We start from the raw sequence: 23,502 nt of genomic DNA, 5'->3' as shown, positions 1-23,502 counted from the left end.
TATAAGGTCTACCCAAGGTCCATAAGGATGGGGTCCTGTTGAGACCTATTGTTAGTGCTATTGGGTCTCCTACATATCGGTTGGCAAAATACTTAACCAAATTATTAACACCTGTAGTCGGGCACTGTAGCCATCATATTAATAACTCAAAAATGTTTGTTGACATCATAAAGCAGATGAGGATAGGTCCGAATGACATCATTATCAGCCTAGATGTGGTCTCTTTGTTTACAAAGGTACCGGTGGAAGATATGTTAAAACTGTTGGCTGCTCATTTCTCTCCTGAAATACTTAAGTTATTTCGACACACTGTATGACCACCTATTTTTTGTATGGTGGAAAATAATACAAAATGACTGACGGAACAGTCATGGGTTCGCCACTGTCACAACCCCTAGCTAACTTTTTCATGGAGGATTTCGAATGATGAGCCTTACGTCCAACCTGCTTCTTCAGGTATGTTGACGATACATTTTTAATATGGCCATATGGCAATGAGGCACTGCAGCAGTTCATTGATCATTTGAATAGTATACACCAGAATAAGATTTACAGTGGAGGTGGAGGAGGATAGGGAGTTACCCTCCTTAGATGTGCTGGTGGGAGCGAAAATCAGATGGACGTCTCGGACATTCTGTGTACAGGAAACCGATGCATACAGATTTATATCTAAATGCACATAGTTTTCACCACCCGACCCAGAAGAGAGCTATGCTGAATACCTTGGTACACAGAGCAAGGTCTATTTTGGACAAGGATCATTTTGGCTCAGAGATTAACCATCTGATGACGGTATTCAGAAAAAATGGATATTCTGATCGTGATATCAGATCTACCCTGGCGAAGAAACCTGGAAGGACGCTCTTCGAACAGATCAAGAGGACCAACACATCGCGTGGCTACCATTCTGTGGTGCAACGACCAGCAAGATCGGTAGAGTCCTGAGCCAGCAGGGAATCAGACCAGTCTTCCAGACACCCAGGAAGATTAAGGAAATGTTGCGACCCGTGAAAGATAATCTCGGCCTGAGAGTACTGGAAATTTACAGCATTTCTTGCGAGTATGGCAAAAATTATGTGGGCCAATCTATAAGAACTGTTGCTGATCGCTGTGTGGAACATCAGCGTCACCTGAAATGCAGGTATCCAGAAAAATCAGCAGTGGCTGAGCGCAGTTTGTTCAATAAACATAAGATTTTATTCAATGAAACAAGGATACTTGCTCGCGCTTCAGACTATTGGGACTCTGTCATCAGGGAAGCAGTTGAAATTAGACTATATGAAAATAATTTCAACAGAGACTCCAGATATGCACTCAGCAATGCATGGAAGCGTGCAGTTGATAAAGAAAGGGCGCAGAGCTTGACTGCTTACATTCCTCGCAGTTCTCTGCCTGTTGTGATGGATGGCGCTGCAAGCAACGCTGGATAAAGCGCGCAAACAAAATCTATGGACAGAGAGGCCGCCACCTCCGTATGTGCCGTTTTCACTGTGACGTCATTCAGCCAATGGGAAGCCATCCACTGCTTGTAAAAGCAGAAGCCTCGCCGGTCCATGACAGTCAGTTTTACCCCTGACGAAGATGACAGAGGTAGTTATTGAAAGCTCGGGATTTTATCCAAATTTGACGCAGCAAGTAAACCGAGAACATTTTATTCAAGGACTCCATCGTGAAAGGCTTCGTAGGGAATCTTTCTTGTCAGTAAAACCTCAGGTTTTTGTGAAGCATTTAGAGGACACGTTTGGGGAGGTGGAGTGCTTATCCAAAATGTGGTCAGGGTTAGTCTTGTTCAAAACAGCATCCTCTGCTCAGTCACGGGCACTAATCGCCTGTGACAAGCTGGGGGATGTTTCTGTTTCCATCATGTCCCATAAGAGCTTAAACATGGTCCAGGGTATCGTATATCACAGGGACCTTCTTTTGCAGTCTGGCGATGAGCTGCACGCCAATTTAGATCAGCAAGGAGTCCATTTCGTCTGGTGCCGAGGAATAATCAGGTTTTTACACCGGTGCCTTCATTACCCGAGAATCTCAAGCTGATTGTCTACCACTGTGACGTAAAGCCATATATCCCTCACTTGATGCAGTGCATTAAGTGCTGGAAGTTCGCCCATATGTCTTCCCACTGTAGTTCCAGGATCTCCTGTTGGGATTGTGGAGGTCCTTCACATCCCAGTACTTCTTGTGCCCCACCTCCCATTTGTGTCAACTGTGGAGAGCACCTGTTACCTTGCTCGCCAGACTGCAGGATTCTCCAGAAAGAAGGAAAAATAATGGAATACGAGACCTTGGACTGACTGACTTGCACTGAGGCTAAGAGAAAATATGAGAGGATACATTCTGTGCATATGACGTCAACCTACGCCACTGCTACAACAGTTATACCATCTTCCGTTCTGCTGTGTACAGTTGGCTCTTAGAGACGTCAGACTGCACCTGCCCCCTTGATGGTGGGGGGCATTTCCCTCCTTCCTGTTGCTCCTGCACAACCTACTTCAGGAGCAACAGCCCCCCACCCCTCCCCCTCCTACCTCCACCCCACCCAACCATTGGGGACGTCAGTCCCCACTTCTCAGCTGAAGAAGCGTAAGTCTTCTTCGACTCCTCTCATCAGGAAGGGATTCCTTGGGTCACTTCCTTCCCAGGTTCCTACGAGTGGCAAAGCTGACATCTGCCAGTGGATGAAACAACCACAGGTAGCTGGTCTTAGGGGTTCACGACTCTCCTCAGTCCCTGAGACTGAATCAGTGAAACCCTCCCAGCCAGCAAACCTAAGGAGCAGTGAGAGAAACCTAAAAAGTAAAAAACGTCCAAGAACCAAGGCACTGCAATGCCACCTACACCACCAGTACCTACAAGCTCTGTGTCTGAGGATGAGGTGGAGGTTATGGCGTCCACTGAAGACCTAGACCCAGCTGGGCCCTCAGACACAATGGATGTCGATTGCACAGGATCGATCTGGTGGCAGCAGGTGACCCTGAGGCATAGACTGCCTCATTGAGTGTTTCATGCCTCCCCAGTCTCACGATCACATAATCCTCCAGTGGAATTGCAGCAGTTTTTTCCACCACCTGGCTGAGCTATGGCAACTGTTAAGCTTTACAGCTGCTTTCTGCATTGCCCTCCAGGAAACCTGGTTCCCGGCAATGCGGCCTCTGCCCTCCGTGACTATAAGGGATATTACAGGAACCGTATCGACTATAATAGAGTGTCAGGTGGACTTTGAGTCTATGTCCTGAACTCAGTATGTAGTGAACCTTTGCCTCTTCAAACCCCTCTTGAAGCTGTGGTTGTCAGGATAAGGACGACGCAGGAAATAACTGTCTGCGGTGTATATCTTCCTCCAGATGTTGCAGTACCCGTGAACGTATTGGCTGCACTGATCGATTGGCTGCACTGATCGATCAACTCCTTAAACGTTTCCTCCTTTTGGGAGATTTTAACCCGCATAACCCCTTGTGGAGTGGCACCATGATTATTGGCCAAGGTAGGGAAGTCGAAAATTTACTATCACAACTTGACCTCTGCCTCTTAAATAGAGGTGCCCCCACACATTTCAGTGTGGCACATGGCACACATTTGGCCATTGATCTCTCAGTTTGTAGCTCTGCCTTCTCCCATCTATATCCACTGGAGAGCACATGACGACCTGTGTGGTAGTGACCCCATCTTCCTGTCACTCTCCTGGTGTCATGGCCATGGACGCCTACCCAGATGGGCTTTAAACAAGGCAGAATGTGAAGTCTTCACCTCTGCTGTCACCACTGAATCTCCCCCACATGGTGCCATTGATGTTGTTGATGAGCAGGTCACTACAACGATTGTTTCTGCGGTGGAAAACACGATCCCTTGTTCTTTAGGGTGCCCCCGGCGAAATACAATCCCTTGGTGGTTGCTGTAAGTCACTGAGGCAATTACAGTGTCGGCGAGCTCTACAGCGACATAAGTGGCACCCTTCCCTAGAGCACCCAGTAGCCTTTAAGTGGCTCTGTGCCTGTGTTCATCAGCTTATAAAATGACTGAAACAGGAGTGTTGGGAGATGTACTTGTCAACCATTCCAAGTCTGGACGAAGATCAGATGTCTTTTTGGATACCAGACCCCAACAGATGTCCCTGGCATTAACATCAATGGTGTGTTATCTACTGACGCAAACGCGATTGCCAAGCACTTTGCTGAGCACTATGCTCGAGCCTCTGCATTGAACTACCCCCCAGCCTTTCGACCCCTCAGACGGCAGATGGAAGGGAAAGTCCTCTTGTTCACTACATGCCACAGTGTACCCTATAACACCCCATTTACAGAGTGGGAGCTCTTCAGCACCCTTGCACATTGTCCTGACACAGCTCTTGGACCGAATCGGATCCACAGTCGGATGATTAAATGTCTCTCGTCTGACTATGAGCGACATATCCTCGTCATCTTCAAGCAGGTTTGGTGCGATAGCATCTTCCTATCGCAATGGCAGGAGAGCGCCATCATTCTGGTGCTCGAACCAGGTCAAAACCTGCTTGATGTGGATAGCTACCGGCCCATCAGCTTCACCAACTTTTCTTTTTAAGCTGCTGGAACATATGGTGTGTCGACAGTTGGATTGGATCCTGGAGTCATGTGGCCTACTGGCTCCATGTCAGGGTGGCTTCCGCCAGGGTCAATCTACCATTGATAATCTTGTGTCCCTCTAGTCTGCCATCCAAACAGCCTTTTCCAGATGCCAACATCTGGTAGCCGTCTTTTTGACTTACGTAAAGCACACAAAACGACCTGGTGACATCATATCCTTGCCACATTGTATGAGTGGGGTCTCTGGGCCCACTCCCTATTTATATCCAAAACTTCCTGTCGCTCCATACTTTCCGTGTCCAAGTCGGTGCCTCCCATAGCTCCCCTCATATTCAGAAGAATGGGTTCCACAGTGCTCTGTATTGAGTATCTCTCTATTTTTAGTGGCTATTAACAGTCTAGCAGCAGCTATAGGGCTGTCGGTCTCACCTTCTCTGTATGCGGATGACTTCTGTATTTCGTACTGCCCCTTCCGTACTGGTGTTGCTGAGCGAAGCCTACAGGGAGCCATTCACAAGGTGCAATCGTGGGCTCTAGCACACGGCTTCCAGTTATCAGCCGCGAAGTCGTGTGTCACGCATTTCTGTCAGCAGCGTACCATTCATCCAGATTCAGAACTTTATCTTAAAGATGGTCCACTTACTGTGTGGAGACATATTGATTCTTAGGACTGGTTCTGGATGCCTGATTGACCCTGCCTCACCTTCGTCAGCTTAAGCGGGAGTGCTTGCAGCACCTCAATGCCCTCCGCTGCCTGAGCAACACCAACTGGGGTGCAGATCGCTCTATTCTGCTGCAGCTCTACAGAGCCCTTGTTCAATCCCGCCTTGATTATGGGAGTCTGGTTTACAGTGTGTTTACTCGACCCAGTGCACCATTGTGGCATTCGCCTAGCAACTGGAGCTTTTAGAACGAGTCTGGTGATCAGTGTCCTCGTGGAGGCCGGAGTCCCTCCATTGAAGGTTAGGCATGCACAACTGCTCGCCAGTTACGTTGCACACAATCGTAGTTCTGCGTATCTGAATTAGCGTCTCATTTTCCCAACCGCGGCGGTTCATCTCCTGCATTGGCGGCCCAGGTCAGGGCTTAGGATTGCAGTTCTCATCCGGTCCCGTCTGCCTGAACTGGAGCTCTTCCCATTACCACCTCTCCTCGAGGTCCATTCACGTACACCTCCATGGTGTACACCTAGGCTGCAGATTCTTCTGGACCTTTCACTTGGTCTTACGAACTCCGTTAACCCTGAGTCTCTCCGCTATCACTTCCACTCGATTCTCAACATGTACCAGGGCCATGAAGTGGTTTACACCGACAGCTCGATGGCTGATGCTCATCTCGGCTTCGCGTATGTCCATGGAGGACATATTGAACAGCATTCCTTGCCAGATGGCTGCAGTGTTTTCACTGCAGAGCTGGCGGCCATATCTCGTGCTCTTGATCATGTCCGCTCACGCCCTGGTGAGTCATTTCTCCTATGTACTGACTCCTTGAGCAGCCTACAAGCTATCGACCTTTGGTAGCATCCATTCAGGAGTTCATCTATGCCCTGGAACAGTCCCGTCATTCAGTGGTGTTTGTGTGGACCCCAGGACACGTCGGAATCCCAGGCTATGAACTTGCCAACAGGCTGGCGGAAATCACTTCTGGTGATGGGTATCTCCGAAACTGACCTGCGTTTGTCTTACGCCGCAGGATTTTTCGGCTTTGGGAGAGATGGAATCATGTAACAGTATGCACAACAAACTGTGAGTAATTAAGGAGACTACAAATATGTGGAAGCCTTCCATGCAGTCCTCTCGCTGGGAATCAGTTGTCCTGTGCTGGCTCCGCATTGGCCATACGTGGCTAACGCATGGTTACCTCCTCTGTCGCGAGGACCTACCTTGGTGTCGCTGTGGCTCACACATGATGGTCATCCACCTCTTGCTGAACTGCCCACTTTTAGCCACTCTGTAGCAGACTTTAAACGTTCCCAGCACTCTACCTTCGGTGTTGTGTGACAATGCCTCAACAGCAGCTTTAGTTTTACGTTTTATTCGTGAGGGTGGGTTTTATCATTTGATCTAAGTTTTAGCGCATGTCCTTTGTCCCTCTGTGCCCTCCACCCTAATGCTTTTAGGGTGGAGGTTTTAATGTGTTGCAGAGTGGCTGGCTTCTCCTTTTTATTCTCATAGTCAGCCATCCATGGTAATCTGCCCTCTTGTTTTGAACTCTTCTACATGTTTCTTGTGTCTCTCTGTGGTTTTCTTGGCCTATTTTGTCCATTTTCGTATCTGTTGCCCTTATATCATTCTTGTGGTTTTCTCCTTTCTTCCAGCCGTATTGTGTATATCTCGATTATTTTACTCACCGTTGTGTAATTATTTTAATCGGAACGAGGGATCGATGACCTTGCAGTTTGGTCCCTCCCCCCTCTTTTAAACCAACCAGCCAACCACCAACAGTATTTGCATTTTTACAGTCGCCATCCCTTCCACACCAAAAAAATCCACCTCCTACAGCCTAGTCATCCGGGGATGGCATATCCACAGTGAAGGCAGCTCCCTTGCTCAGTATGCTGAAGGTCTTACAAAGGCCTTCACAGAGAGGCACTATTCCCCAGACGTAGTCACCAAATGGATTTCCCGTGCTATGTCCCAACATACCCCCACCACCCCCAAGAATCAGCTGCAAAGGAGCACCGTCCTCATCACTCAATACCACCCCTGACTGGAACAGTTGAAGTGCATCCTTCATCAGGAGTTTGATTATCTGTCGTCATGCCCTGATATGAGGGACGTCCTACACAAGATCCTTCCCACCCCTCCCAAAGTGGTGTTCTGATGCCCACCCAACCTCCACAACATTTTGTTCTATCCTCTGCCACTCCTAATCCCGCTCCCTCGGCACAGGGATCATATTCCTGTGGAAGACCCACATACAAGACCTGCCCAATCCACCCATCCAGCACTTCCTGTTCTAGTCCTTTCACAGGCTTGTCCTGTCCCATCAGAGGCAGGGTCATCTGTGAAAGCAGCCATGTTGTGCACCAGCTCTGTTGCAATCATTGCTCAGCCTTTTATGTTGGCATGACTAGCAACGAACTATCCACTGGCATGAATGGCCAGTGTCAAACTGTGGCCCGGGGCCAAAGTGGACCATCCTGTTACACAGCTGTGCAGCTGAATGTAACATGCTTGATTTCAGTGGTTGCTTCATAACATGGGCCATCTGGATTGTCTCCCCCTCCACCAGCTTTTCTGAAACGTGCAGGCATGAGTTGTTTTTACAATGCACTCTCCACTTCTGAAATCATCCCAGCCTCAACCTACAGTAACCAACTGTACCCACACACTCCACCCAACAGTTTCCCAACTAAAGTCCCCTCACCCTCATTGTGTACTGCTCTCTGCACACACTAATCTTTCCCCATCTCTGCTCCTCTCGATGCTGCAGCAGGTAGCATTGTCTCCACCTCTGTTCTCTGCTTACTTTGCCAGGCAGCACTGTTTCCTCTTCCCCCCACCTGTACCCTACTATCCCTCTCCTCATCCCACTCCACTAGAGATTGTTGCTCTCATTTGACGCACTAGGTCTGACCTGAGCAGCGAAAGATAGCAGTTATATGTCTGTGGAGTGTGTTTGCTTGTGTGAATGCGTGTTTGTTCTATCTTTTCTGATGAAGGCTTTGGCTGAAAGCTTAATGTGTAACAGTTTTTTCCCTGTGCCTGTCTGCAACTCAAATGTCATATTTCTGGTGGATAGGAATCTACCCCTTCCATAATTGTTAATAATATTAACAATTTTATACTATACTTTTCATAATATTATTGTGCAAAGTATAGATTGCAACTCACCATAAAGATGGCACTTTCAATTGCGAAGGATGTAATGAAAACACTATTACACACTGAGCTTTCAGCCAAAGCCTTTTTCAGAAAAGAAAGGAAAACACACACGCATTTACACAAGAAGGCAAACCTCACACACACACACACACACACACACACACACACACACACAAATGGCTGTCTCTAGCCATTGTGCTCAGACTTAATTGTTAAATAAATTCTTATAATGTATGCACATGATTTCCTGTCTGATGAGTTTCTTTCTTTGTAGCTTACAATCTATTTTTAATCTGCATCTTACTAGAATGGAACAGTGAATATGATTTACCATTTTGACTTGGATTCATAGATTTTGAGATATCTGTTGAGTGAATTTCAACCAGATTTGCACCAGCAGCCCTTGAGGAGCAAGGCAGTGATTCAAGCTGTGTTAATAATCATAGAAATATGTATATCAATGCTACAGCTACCACAGCTACCATTAGAGTTTATCAGGATAGTGAGAAATTTATAATTGGAAGAGAAATCATGGAAGAGATTAAATGTCATGAAAATTGTCACCAAACCGAGATGGATTCTCAGATCTCCGAACTGATAAAAATAAATAATGTGTTAGTGGGACACATTTGAATTATCTTTGTTTTGCTGAATATGCTCTTCTCATTGCCTGAAGTGCAGTTAAACTACAACAACTGATGCAAGAACTTGATGCAGTGTACAAATTAACAATTAAGTTATAGAACTGGTTGGTGGAATCTTATATTTAAAAGTGTCATATGCAATAAAAGTGGGCAGGAGAGAGCTAGACCGGGAATGCTAGCTCTCAAAACTGAGCTTCCAGAGTGCCTTAAACAGAAAGATTATCACACTGTGAATCATCACTTTTGTGTGAGTAAGACATGGACTTCAAATGTGAAGAGCATTCAGACAAGGAATGGAGTGACAGGGAAATGAATAAATTGATGAGGAAACATAATGAAACAGAAGACGTGATTAGGCCTATAATGAAAATGAAATGGCATGAGTGTGGGGTATGTACCCAAGAGATTGGATGTTGGATGGACCAAGCAAATTTTTACTTGATTTCAAGGGATAAGAAAAAACTCGCATGGTGTCACAATGGAGAATGATGTAATAAATCATACAGAAGCAACATGGATGTATATAGCTGCAGATCTTAATGCATGGTAAAGGGTAGAGGAGGCATTTTTATCTGGCAGTTGAAATCAAATGGTTTGTGAGTTGGACATATCCTCAGACACTTCTCTCATAAATAAATTTAAAGGCAGGTTGTTATCCGTAGACGCCTCTCTCATAAATAAATTTAAAGGCAGGATGTTAGGTGAGAACCAAGATGATGCACAAGTAAAGTGTGCTTTAAGAACAATACCAGAACATAATTCAGAAGTTATTGGGAGATCAAAAGAATTGCAAATAGTCAAGTGAAATGGTTGATTTGACAAGATATAACTTATAAGAAAATAAACCAATGAATGAATGTATTATGGTTATGAAAGGCTCATAATCACTGGGGATGAAAATTGTACATTCTTTCAGAACTGGGGTGTGCAGGAGTTAATTCAGAAGTCATTAGCTAGAAAAGGAGGAAATACTATATTTTGATTGCTCCTTGGTCTCAAGCCAAAAATAGAGTTGCGTCCTTCTTCAGAAACATAAGGAGTGATTCATTGATTTAATTGGTACATTTTAAGCAGAGATGTCAAGAAAAGCTTGCTTCACTATCAGTCAATAAAGACATTGATATAGACTGGAATAATATTGAGACCTACATCATTGAAGCAACTTCAAAAGCACGTGCTAAAAGGAAGAAAACAGATGGGGGGAAAACGTCTCAGAAATTAGAACACAGAAATTAGAGAATCCATTGAAGAAAAACAGATAGCTTGTTTGAAGTTTCTACAGACAAAAACATCAGAGAGAAGGGAAACATGCAAAATAACAAGGAACACTGCAAAACAAATAGTGTGCAAGTCATGCCAAGAGGCATAGGACTCATTCACAAGCATCTTGGAACACTACCACATATGATAGATAACAATGTGCATACAAAGCCAGAAAAGCCCTAGTAAGGAAGAAAACGATACTGCCTCACTGAACATTATACCCTATGAACAATGGATGAATCATTATACAGACCTATGGTATACACAGAATGCCAAAGATGACACTGGAGAAAGTATGTACAAGGAAATATTAGATCCAATTACTATGGAGGAACTACAAGAGGCTTTGAAATGCATGAAGAATAGGAAAGCTACTGGAAGAGATGGAATAAACGCAGAATTAACTAAACACAGAGGCTTATCACTAAGTAAAAAGTTTTTACAATTTATAAATGAATGTTGGAGGAACAGCAAGATCCCAGACCCTTGGTATGAGGTAGAAGTAATGTCTCTTTTCAAGAAAGGAAAGCACAGTGACTGTAAAAACTATTGTGGCATCAGGGTTCTAAACACTTGCTACAAACAGTATTCAAACATAATGAATAACCATGTGAAGAATACCCCAGAAGCTGTTATTTCTGAGGAACAAAATGGATTTAGATCATATTGATCATGCACAGACAATGTATTTATAATTAAGAACGTTATAGAAAAATATAAGAGAGTTTAAGATAGACACCCATATCTCCTTTATCAACCTTGAGAAGGCTTTTGTCTGTGTAAGCCATGATAACCTGTGGAATATTGTGTCAGAATGTGGATTTCCTTATCACCTAGTAGAGATAGTGAAAACTCTTTACAAAATTACCTGTATTGCAATGAACACAGGTAAGAATCAGTTAAAAGAAATATGAGGGTTGGGTAAAAAGTAGTGGGACTCTGTTTATGAAGAGTGTGCATCTAATGGCATGTGTATTGTCTGTAGTTTATCTAGTACCGTCAGCTACAGCTAAAAACAATGTGGAACCAACAGTGGAAAAAAAAAAGTTGACATGTGCCACATCCACGAGGATCTCCTCAGCATGGATCTATGGAACGAAAAACAAATCTAATCTAATCTACTCATGGTGGGAAATTATGTCAACAGCTTAATTTCTCCTTTTCAAGAGTGTATGAAATTGTCAGATGACTAATGCGGGTTGTGCTTATCTGTTTATATAAAATTGATTTTACTTGTAGCTCTAGGCATAAGTAAACCCCAATATCATAAGTGCTCCATTTAAAGTTCTGTCTGCCACTGCAGCTCTGGTGATAGAGAGAGCTCATCTTGCTCTATAAGTGCCCTTCAGATTGCACTTTAAGGGTACACTGCAAAGAAAGGGGTGCAAATCACCTGGAAGATCTTCTCTTTTCACGCCAACAAGGAACGAAAGATCTTATTGCTGGACACAAAGATGCAGGGCAATTCAAGTAAATGGGGAAACTGACATTCCAAGCAAGGTGTCTGATGAGAAGAGCTTGTGGGAACGTGCATTTCCGTATGTGTGTGTGAGGATGAATGTTAAGAGTGAGTTGAGGAAATAGTGGTTAGTAGTGACCAGTAAGAAGTTATGAATGGTTAACTCAGCTAGTTGCTACAGAGGAAAAAAGAAAAGATCTCTTAACATATAGAATAATTCTTGCAATATTGTTTATTTTTATGTTTAAATCATTCAAAGAGCAAAAGCCATTAGTCTTATGAAGTTTTGTTTCCCATAGATCAGAAGATAAATAACATATTGTTAGTTGCAGAACAAAATTATATGGGAGGAAGCAACTACACCCTGAAATTAAATATGTATTGATTCTCATTAAATTAATTTCAAAATGCAGATTGTCAGTAACCTTTACTTGTAGCTTGCTAAGCATTATAATTTCTTAAAAAATGCACCAGTTATTTTTGTACTAATTCTTTTTCTACAAATAACAAAAATTGCACTTATGTAGAAAAATAAGAGGGGAAAGATTTTTTACTAAACAATGGAAATTTTTTTGGAAGTTCATAATTTATCCAAAAACTGGGAAAAACTAATGGATTATTCAGGTCAGTTATTTTATATCCTGTTGTAATATTCACTGCTTCTGAACTTATGTAAAATAATCTTTCAAATTGTGTTCATAAATCATGCTAGCTTTTTGTACATCTGTATGTTTTTCAAAATTTGTTGACCTTGTTATGTCTTGAAACAAATAAGTTTCCACTGTCACTTTCTTATACTTTCCTCTTTTTATTCTCAAAAGCAAAATGTGTGGTACGTTAACCTTAATTTCTTTAGTGTTGCTCCAGACTCAGTCACAATTTAACTTGATTATGCATTGTTATGTATACCTTGCTTACTCATGGTATATTGGTAGAAAATAATATTTGCATATGGTTATTGATTACTTAATGCCCCTTGCTCTAAATGATTATACAAAAATCAAACATCTAATAGTACTTACAGCCTTGTAGAAAAGCTTCCCACAATGTGCTTTGATCTATGTTTTCAGGTTATCCCACCAATGGGAAACACAAGCTTTAATGTTGTATTCTTAGGCCGTGAAGAAGGAGAAATTGAAAGCAATTTATTTATTCACACATCAGAAGGCAGCTTTAAGTACCAGGTGACAAAATTAGCTATATGAAAATCACATTTAGGAATGTGTATTAAATCCTGCTGTGATAACATGCTTTTATTTCATTGTAGGTGAAGGGGGCTAGCATAAGCAGTCCATACAGGCTAAGGCCATTAGTGGGTGTAAAAATTCCTGCAAATGCTACTTACTCACCCCTTATTTATATGCATAATCCACACAGTACACCACTACAGGTAACTCCAGAATATCTTACGTGGTTAGCTTTAAACAGTGCCCAATATTATTGTACTAATTCTGCATGCCACGTAACATAAATTCAACAACTGACCATTCTTGAAAGCTAACTGTGTTGGCTTTTGTGCAATATATGTATGTTAAAAAGTAGTGGTACTGAGTTTTAAAGAAATATTTGGGAAATTCTTTTGAATAGATAGGTTTTAGACTGGTTCTGTACATCATTTTTGTATTGTAACTAATGTTTTAAATGTGAAAACCATTGAAATGTTGTATTTTTGTCAATATTTGCGCATCCGTAAACAGACATAGCTGCCTTCTGAACTGCTCAACTGACTCGCTGTCGCACTGCATTTTGTGCAAGTATTAGAGGAAGTGACTTGACTTTGATGCCAAGATATAATTTGTAGCTTGCAGCAAAACATACTGTTCTCTGATTCTATAGCATTTACATTCATTTCACCTCAGTAAAAGCTTGCAAGATTACTTAAATAGTCGTATTGCAAATCAATAACAGACTTAACTTCATTTTGTTGTCATTTGTCAAAATAATCAGTAGCAAAGGTGTTGTTTTCTCAAAATTCCAGGTTCTGTTATGGTATTCTTCGTTCATCTGCTATGCTGTCTGGTGTTTCAAGCAACTGTACGTCAATTTTCAATGTACTTCCATGTTGCTGTGGAAGTTTTGTTGTAGTATGTGTTGTCTTAAGTCAACTTGAAAATTTATTTTGTCCCATTGCACTTTTGAGCTCATCTGTATGAGTCTTCCAGTGTAAGTTGAGCTCTGCACCACTAGGATTACTTTCTTCAAGAAAGCTAAGTTGTAGTGTTTCTTCTGGTTAGTCATCCTACATGCTGAATGTAGTGAAATGAACAAGTAATTCTTTTTATGGATGAAGGCAGCTACTAGTGAAGAGTTTGAACTACTAAGGGCGGATTTCAGAGGACTGCGGCTTTCTATAGGCGTGAGTGCCTACCATCACAACAATAATTTCTGTAAACACTGTGATGAAGATTCATTGCATTTAAATACGTTTTGTGGGTATTTATGATGTATGATGTGTAGCAGGTATGCATGACATATTTTAATAACCTTACTGAAGGAGAAAGTTGAACTGGTCATCACCACAGATCGTATAAGGTATCAGCTAGTTAGAAGTTGGTTGTGAGAGCATCACAATGGAGAACACGAAGTGGAGGTTATCAAACATTATGCACACCGAGGTGCAAGTCATATTCAGTGAAGTGCTTGAAAATAACTATGATGCCTGTGGAAAGATTTTAAAACTTACTAGAGGGATACAACTACTAAGAGAACAATTTTTTAAAATTTGTACTTTTTAAAACATGAAAATGTTCATAAATCATGTCTGATGCGTGAGGTTATGTGGTACTTATGTGGTGCTTAATTTGGGACAAATACCAATTCTAACCCATGGCTGGAGCTGACTGCCATCGTGATTGCTAAAGAGACACAAAAGTATTGTAAATTTGTTGGAGAATCAGGACTCATGGATAAGTTTCTAACTCAAAATGTGAAGAATTATATGATAGTGTTGACTTCCTTGACTACTTTCGGGCTTTTTCCTGATTGTTTCCTGAGTGTTTCTGCAAGTTTACCATATGAATATAAATAGATGTGATCTTTTTTGAGAGCACCGGAGAAGATAAGATGTATTCCTGCTGTAGAATTCCTCATCTGCTCTGACTTTTAGAGTGTCCGTCACAAGCATGAACACAGGAGATAAACAAATCCAGAATGCATGTTGCTCTTTTCCACTGTCAGTGACCGGAGAAGATTTTGGTATTCTAATAATTACTGGAGCACTTGGAAAGTCAGATAAATTAATTAACTAGTAAAGTTCCAAGAAAATATGTACAAAATATCTCCTCCTACATGCTGTCACATCTCTGTTGAATTACAGAGTCAAGTGTTGGTAGGAAGAACCATGGGCGTAAGTGCTTATCAGTAAGCTGTGGCTGGTAAAGCCAACTCTTTAGCCATGATATACTTTTTCCTGCTCATGAGACAAGTAAGGAGTCCTCATACCTCTATGGATAGGATACAGTCCAATGACTCAAGGCATCTGCTGTTGGGAGAGCACCCTCTAACATGGATGTTGGTGCCACAGAGTTTTCAGTATTTTATTTGTTAACAGACTTTGTTTTATATTCAGACATGAGGGTAGAGGCCAGTTTATCTGTAGAGTTGCCTATTATTTTAAAAATTTAATTGGGTACATAAAAAATCTACTCACCAAGTGGTGACAGAACACACACATAAATGAAGGTTGTAATTAGGCAAGCATTCAGAGCCAGTGGCTCCTTCTTCAAAAAGAAGGGTTGAAGGGAATGGAAGAGGGATGAAGGAAAAGGACTGGAGAGGTCTAGGAAAAGGGGTAGATTTTGGGAAAGTCACCCAGAACCGTGGGTCAGAGGAGACTTACCACACATGATGAGAAGGAAAGACTGATTGTTGGGGACTGCATTGGACGAGATTTGAAAAACTGAGAGCTTAAAGGTGGAAGATGGGGTAATATGCAAGACAGAGATTACTGCTTAAACATCATGCATGAGTTAATAACAGTGAAATGCTAAGTGCATTGTACGTAACAGAGATGGGAGGGGGGCAGTGAAAAATAGACGGTAAAGACAATGAAAGATGTAGAAAACTAAAATGGAGTGAAGGAAAGAGTAATTACTGTGAAGAAATGCTTAGACAGGAGATATTAATGCAAATTAAGCCCATGTGGGTGACTAGAACCAAGGACCCTAGTTCCCACCTGCAGAGTTCTGAGAAACTGGTGTCTGGGGGAAGAATCCACATGGCACGTGTGCTGAAACAGGCACTGAGATCACGAATGTCACATTGTAGAGCATGCTCTACATGCAGCCATTTACAAGGCTGCTATAGGTGTTGGTAGAAGGTTGTATAGGGCAAGTCTTGCAGCAGGGACAGTCACAGGAGCAGGAGCCATGTCATAGAGAGAGGGGCCCAGAAGGAGAATAGGGTTGTTGTTGTTGTGGTCTTCAGTCCTGAGACTGGTTTGATGCAGCTCTCCATGCTACTCTATCCTGTGCAAGCTTCTTCCTCTCCCAGTACCTACTGCAACCTACATCTTTCTGAATCTGCTTAGTGTATTGATCTCTTGGTCTCCCTCTACGATTTTTACCCTCCACGCTGCCCTCCAATGCTAAATTTGTGATCCCTTGATGCCTCAAAACATGTCCTACCAACCGATCCCTTCTTCTAGTCAAGTTGTGCCACAAACTTCTCTTCTCCCCAATCCTATTCAATACCTCCTCATTAGTTACGTGATCTACCCACCTTATCTTCAGCATTCTTCTGTAGCACCACATTTCGAAAGCTTCTATTCTCTTCTTGTCCAAACTGGTTATCGTCCATGTTTCACTTCCATACATGGCTACACTCCATACAAATACTTTCAGAAACGACTTTCTGACACTTAAATCTATACTCGATGTTAACAAATTTCTCTTCTTCAGAAACGATTTCCTTGCCATTGCCAGTCTACATTTTATATCCTCTCTACTTTGACCATCATCAGTTATTTTACTCCCTAAATAGCAAAACTCCTTTACTACTTTAAGTGTCTCATTTCCTAATCTAATCCCCTCAGCATCACCCGATTTAATTTGACTACATTCCATTATCCTCGTTTTGCTTTTGTTGATGTTCATCCTCCTTTCAAGACACTGTTCATTCCGTTCAACTGCTCTTCCAAGTCCTTTGCTGTCTCTGACAGAATTACAATGTCATCGGCGAACCTCAAAGTTTTTACTTCTTCTCCATGAATTTTAATACCTACTCCAAATTTTTCTTTTGTTTCCTTTACTGCTTGCTCAATATACAGATTGAATAACATCGGGGAGAGGCTACAACCCTGTCTCACTCCTTTCCCAACCACTGCTTCTCTTTCATGCCCCTCGACTCTTATAAGTGCCATCTGATTTCTGTACAAATTGTAAATAGCCTTTCGCTCCCTGTATTTTACCCCTTACACCTTCAGAATTTGAAAGAGCGTATTCCAGTCAACATTGTCAAAAGCTTTCTCTAAGTCTACATATGCTAGAAACGTAGGTTTGCCTTTCCTTAATCTAGCTTCTAAGATTAGTCATAGGGTCAGTATTGCCTCACGTGTTCCAACATTTCTACGGCATCCAAACTGATCTTCCCCGAGGTTGGCTTCTACTAGTTTTTCCATTCATCTGTAAAGAATCTGCGTTAGTATTTTGCAGCCGTGACTTATTAAACTGATAGTTCAGTAATTTTCACATCTGTCAACACCTGCTTTCTTTGGGATTGGAATTATTATATTCTTCTTGAAGTCTGAGGGTATTTCGCCTGTTTCATACATTTGCTCACCAGATGGTAGAGTTTTGTCATGACTGGCTCTCCCAAGGCCATCAGTAGTTCTAATGGAATGTTGTCTACTCCCGGGGTCTTGTTTCGACTCGGGTCTTTCAGTGCTCTGTCAAACTCTTCACGCAGTATCTTATCTCCCATTTCATCTTCATCCTCTTCCATTTCCATAATATTGTCCTCAAGTACATCGGCCTTGTATAAACCCTCTATATACTCCTTCCACCTTTCTGCCTTCCCTTCTTTGCTTAGAACTGGGTTGCCATCTGAGCTCTTGATATTCATACAAGTGGTTCTCTTCTCTCCAAAGGTCTCTTTAATTTTCCTGTAGGCAGTATCTATCTTACCCCTAGTGAGACAAGCCTCTACATCCTTACATTTGTCCTCTAGCCATCCCTGCTTAGCCATTTTGCACTTCCTGTCGATCGCATTTTTGAGACGTTTGTATTCCTTTTTGCCTGCTTCATTTACTGCATTTTTATATTTTCTCCTTTCATCAATGAAATTCAATATTTCTTCTGTTACCCAAGGATTTCTATTAGCCCTCGTCTTTTTACCTATTTGATCCTCTGCTGCCTTCACTACTTCATCCCTCAGAGCTACTCATTCTTCTTCTACTGTATTTCTTTCCCCCATTCCTTTCAATTGTTCCCTTATGCTCTCCCTGAAACTCTCTACAACCTCTGGTTCTTTCAGTTTATCCAGATCCCATCTCCTTAAATTCCCGCCTTTTTGCAGTTTCTTCAGTTTCAATCTGCAGTTCATAACCAATAGATTGTGGTCAGAATCCACATCTGCCCCTGGAAATGTCTTACAATTTAGAACCTGGTTCCTAAATCTCTGTCTTACCATTATGTAATCTATCTGATACCTTTTAGTATCTCCGGGATTCTTCCAGGTATACAACCTTCTTTCATGATTCTTGAACCAAGTGTTAGCTATGATTAAGTTATGCTCTGTGCAAAATTCTACAAGGCGGCTTCCTCTTTCATTTCTGCCCCCCACCCCATATCCACCTACTATGTTTCCTTCTCTCCCTTTTCCTACTGACGAATTCCAGTCACCCATGACTATTAAATTTTCGTCTCCCTTCACTACCTGAATAATTTCTTTTATGTCGTCATAAATTTCATCAATTTCTTCATCATCTGCAGAGCTAGTTGGCATATAAACTTGTACTACTGTAGTAGGCATGGGCTTTGTGTCTATCTTGGCCACAATAATGCGTTCACTATGCTGTTTGTAGTAGCTAACCCACACTCCTATTTTTTTATTCATTATTAAACCTACTCCTGCATTACCCCTATTTGATTTTGTATTTATAACCCTGTAATCACCTGACCAAAAGTCTTGTTCTTCCTGCCACCGAACTTCACTAATTCCCACTATATCTAACTTTAACCTATCCGTTTCCCTTTTTAAATTTTCTAACCTACCTGCCCGATTAAGGGATCTGACATTCCACGCTCCGATACGTAGAATGCCAGTTTTCTTTCTCCTGATAACGACGTCCTCTTGAGTAGTCCCCGCCCGGAGATCCGAATGGGGGACTATTTTACCTCCGGAATATTTTACCCAAGAGGACGCCATCATCATTTAATCATACAGTAAAGCTGCATGTCCTCGGGAAAAATTACGGCTGTAGTTTCCCCTTGCTTTCAGCCGTTCGCAGTACCAGCACAGCATGGCCGTTTTGGTTAATGTTACAAGGCCAGATCAGTCAATCATCCAGACTGTTGCCCCTGCAACTACTGAAAAGGCTGCTGCCCCTCTTCAGGAACCACATGTTTGTCTGGCCTCTCAACAGATACCCCTCCGTTGTGGTTGCACCTACGGTACGGCCCTCTGTATCACTGAGGCACGCAAGCCTCCCCACCAACGGCAAGGTCCATGGTTCATGGGCGGAGGGAGAATAGGGTATGACAAGAATATTTCAGAGATTGGGAGGGTGACGAAAAGCTATTCTAGGTGTGGTGGGCAAAATTTCAGACAGAGTGGATCTCATTTCAGGGCTTGATTTTAGGAAGTCACGGCGCTTTCGAAGTAGCTGATTAATACATTCCAGACCAGGTTAATATTGAGTCACCAGTGGTGTGCTCCGAAGTTGTTTTTTGGATGGATCATCAGTACCAGGATTGGTTGTGCCGGCCATGGAAATCAGCTATTGAACTAGGCTGGTGGGGTTATTACGTGCAGTGAAAGCTGAGGTGAGAATGGTGGTGTATTGCTGTAAAGTGTCTGAACAAATTCATTTGCCTCAAATGCCAAGGCTTTATGAGAGGGAACATTTGACATAGAAAGGATGGCAACTGTCAAAATAAAAGTACTGATGTTTGTTGGTAGGTTTAATGTGGACAGAGGTGTGTAGCTGACCTTCGTAGAAGGTAGGAGTGCAGGGAGTGGTTCTCTCCTCTGCCCACCGTCCAACCTGCAGCACTTCACTGTTCGCCATCCCCACCATATTATCCCTCCCCTTCCCAGCCCCAGCCTCCCACCCAGTCGCCACTCCCACTATGATGCAATGCTGCTGCTGCTTGCAGTGTGGTTTCAGTTGCCTGAGACTGCAGTTGTGTGGGGTGTGTGTGTGTGTGTGTGTGTGTGTGTGTGTGTGTGTGTGTGTGTGTGTGTGTGTTTGCGTGTTTGTTGTTGACAAAGGCCTTTGCCCGAAAGCTTTAAGTGTGAAAATCTTTTTGTTGTGCCGATCTGCGACTCAGTGTCTTCGCTATATGGTGAGTGGCAGCTTTCTGTCTCATAATATTGTTACATTCCATCCTGGATTTTCCATTGTTTGTTGTTTAAGCAATAATTTCCATCTTGTAGTCCGCCTTTGAGCTCTCAGGTTATCTAATCTCATCTTTCCTTCAGTCTTGACTGTGTCTTGGTTGGCTATGTGCACACTATGTGCAGAACAACAAGCAGTTATGTCAATTGAATTGAAATTTCTTATACTTAAAAAAGCTCATTAAAGTTCTGCATCAACTTTTTGAGTGTTTTTGAAAATTGCATTGTACTGCAATAGGAAATGATATACATGCACTGATCTTCAAGTCCTACAAGTATGAAAGAAATCAAAGTGACAGTCTGGAAAGTCCACCCTGCTTGTTGATGCATCTGCTTTCTTGTAAATGTTTGTCAGATAGCTGCTGTATCTGTTTGGAAATCCCTGATTTACTGAATGCTGTCCAGGACACTGGACACACATTCGGGGTGAGTGCGACTCAAATCTCTGTCCAGATGTTCAGAATTAGATTAAGGCAAAACTCGAGGTGATACCATTGAAAAGGACACAGACTATTTCCTTCACATCCTAGTATGTGCTCTTTGTGTAGTGAACTCACCATCAGCAGGTTGTTAAAATGTAATCTTTCTTCCTTCCTCCCCAGATTTGCTATGAAGGAAGGGACTATCTTGTAGCACCTAACTATTCATTGGTTTATAATTGTTTATAAGATCAAATAGAAAATGGTATGTACATTTGTTGTGAAGTGCCAACATAGCAGCTGCAGTTTATTTTTTGACCTTGAGAAATGTGGGAGCTGCCAGAGGTTTGATGTATTGGCTCGCTATGGAATTGTAACAGATGGTTTTACACAAAGGAAATGTAATGAGGAGGTTAATGGATCCTCTCCTCCTTTTAACAAGTTTGGTGGAAGAATAGGCTAATAGAGGTGTTTGTGTGTGTGTGTGTGTGTGTGTGTGTGGGCGCGTGTGTGTGTGTGTGTGTGTGTGTGGGCGCGCGCACGCGCCTGTGTGCCCTTCAGGCAGCAGCTGGTATGAAATGTATTCAGCTAATTTTTTATTACAGGTGAAAAATATATTTCACCAGCTGTGATAATGGAATGGAAAGAAGCCTTTAATAGGTGTAAGAGTACTAGACTTCGAAAATAGCGAGAAAACCCAGGAAATGAGTACCAAATTATTGGAATATTAAAACCTTTAGCAGTGATGGAAGGTGTAATATTATCATTTGTAACCGCTGTCAAGTCCAGATCCAAAAGCAGGGTCATCGATGGAGTTCAACACTTAGTACTGAAAACACATTTATTACAAACACTGATATACAGACAGGACAGTATAGTCTCTTGAATGAACAGGTTGCTATTTACACAAACATAGAATATACCAGAATATGTAACATTAAAAAAAAGAAAAAATTTGAGCCCCTACTGGAAATTATAAATACTAAAAAAAAATATTTGCTGGTTATTGGATTTGAACTTATAGGAGAGTGACTACAACATTCTAGATCTAGATCTTTTAATTGGTCTTCTGTATGACTGCACTGAAGGATCCTTGCATTCAGGTTGTGTTGTCACTGCTGTTTCACTATGATGAGCGTCAAAGGTAGGCCCTCCTGTTGAAACTTCTTGATCGTCAAGTAGATCTTCAGTATCCTGACTAGCACTGCTGAAAACTGTAGAAGCCTTGAATGAGAAGGAAGCACCCAAAGGAGAAATGCAATTACTAAATATAACATTGTATAAGAGAAACTATGATGCAATGGGGCACAAATGAGTTGCTCATCATCCCAGCTCAACTAAGGCCATATATAGTGATGTATTTCCACAGTTCTCCAACACCGGTTACCTGGAATGTGTGGAGACTGTGAGAGAGAACCAGACACGGGTATCACTGACCAGGTCTCTACCGATCCACCAGGCAACATGTGAGGCACTTTAAGGAATACCAGCAACAGAAGAATGTGCTGCAATTACCTCTAAAGTATTTGATATCAGTTCCACCGGCAACAGTGCCATTTCACAGGATTGGAATGAGGTTCCTAAAGTTGACAAATGAGAACTGACATATAATAGTGTGCACTGACTACTTCATCCATTATGCTGTCACCAAAGCTGTGAAAACAGCCAGAGTTCCAGAAACTGTAAGGGTCCTTGTAGAATAAATGCTTTTGAAGCAAAGAGTACCCCATTTGATGATCTCTCGGGATAGTTTCCGCCTATCTTCAAGAGTTTGCCACTTCAGTTCTTTCAACATTTGTGACAGTCTCTCTTGGGCCAAACAAATCTATGACCATTTGTGCTGTTCTTCTCTGTATGCCTTCAGTATCATCTGTCAATTCTATTTGGTATGGGTCCAACACAGGTGAGCAATATTCTACAAGTGGTCGTATAGTGATTTGTAAGCAATTTCCTTTGTAGACTGATTGCACTTCTCCAGTATTCTACCAATAAACAGAAGTCTACCACCTGCTTTACCCATGACTGAGCATTTAATCATACAATTTCATATCCCTTCAAAGTGTTAAACCCAGGTATTTGTATGAGTTGGCTGTTTCCCTACAGTGACTCATTGATATTATAGTCATAGGATACTACGTGTTTTTTCTTTTTTTTTGTGAGTTGCACAGTTTTTACATTTCTGAACATTTAAAGCAAGTTGACAGTCTTTGTACTACTATTAATTGTTATCAAGAACTGACTGGAAAATTTGCAGCTTCTTTCAGACAGTACTTCATTATAAATAACTGCATCATCTGCAAAAAGTTTGCAGTTACTATCAGTATTGTCTGCAAGATCAAATATACAACATGAACAGCGAGGGCCCTCACACACTTCCCTGGGGCACACCTGAAGCTGCTTCTACATCTGACGATGACTTCAACACTGTTGTGATGATCCTGCAACGTCTTTGAAAAAAATATCATTGTCATCCAAGTACCAAAAGAGATGTTGTCCACTTAAAGTGTCAGCTTATTTCAAAATGGCACCTTTGACTCATCAGACACATGCTTCTCATGGCCAGTCAATACTAGTGTAAATGCAGGATAATAGTGCTAATTGAAACTGATGGTAAAAAACTATATTTACAGGATTGGAATATGAAATCATTTGTATTGAAACCATTAAATGTGCAAATAACTTTGCAAGCATATACTGTTGTAAGTTTTTCAACAGGCATTATTGTCATAACTTAAAAGTTCTCTTCTGCAACATTATGCTGCCAATCCAACA

General features: G+C 42.1%; 1 protein-coding gene across 3 annotated transcripts in view; it reads left to right on the top strand.

Moving 5' to 3' along the window:
• LOC124621849 (transmembrane protein 131) overlaps positions 1-23,502 on the top strand; it is a 386,383-nt gene that overhangs the window by 85,214 nt on the left and 277,667 nt on the right. For all 3 annotated transcript variants that reach the window (XM_047147293.1, XM_047147295.1, XM_047147292.1), the window contains exons 6-7: positions 12,826-12,939; positions 13,023-13,145. In XM_047147293.1, coding sequence (XP_047003249.1) covers positions 12,826-12,939; positions 13,023-13,145 — 237 coding nt within the window. The remainder of the gene's footprint in view (positions 1-12,825; positions 12,940-13,022; positions 13,146-23,502) is intronic.

The sequence above is a fragment of the Schistocerca americana genome, chromosome 7 (assembly GCF_021461395.2).
Source record: "Schistocerca americana isolate TAMUIC-IGC-003095 chromosome 7, iqSchAmer2.1, whole genome shotgun sequence".
In the NCBI taxonomy this organism is placed as follows: domain Eukaryota; kingdom Metazoa; phylum Arthropoda; class Insecta; order Orthoptera; family Acrididae; genus Schistocerca; species Schistocerca americana.
This window is presented reverse-complemented; position numbering and strand designations above follow the sequence as displayed.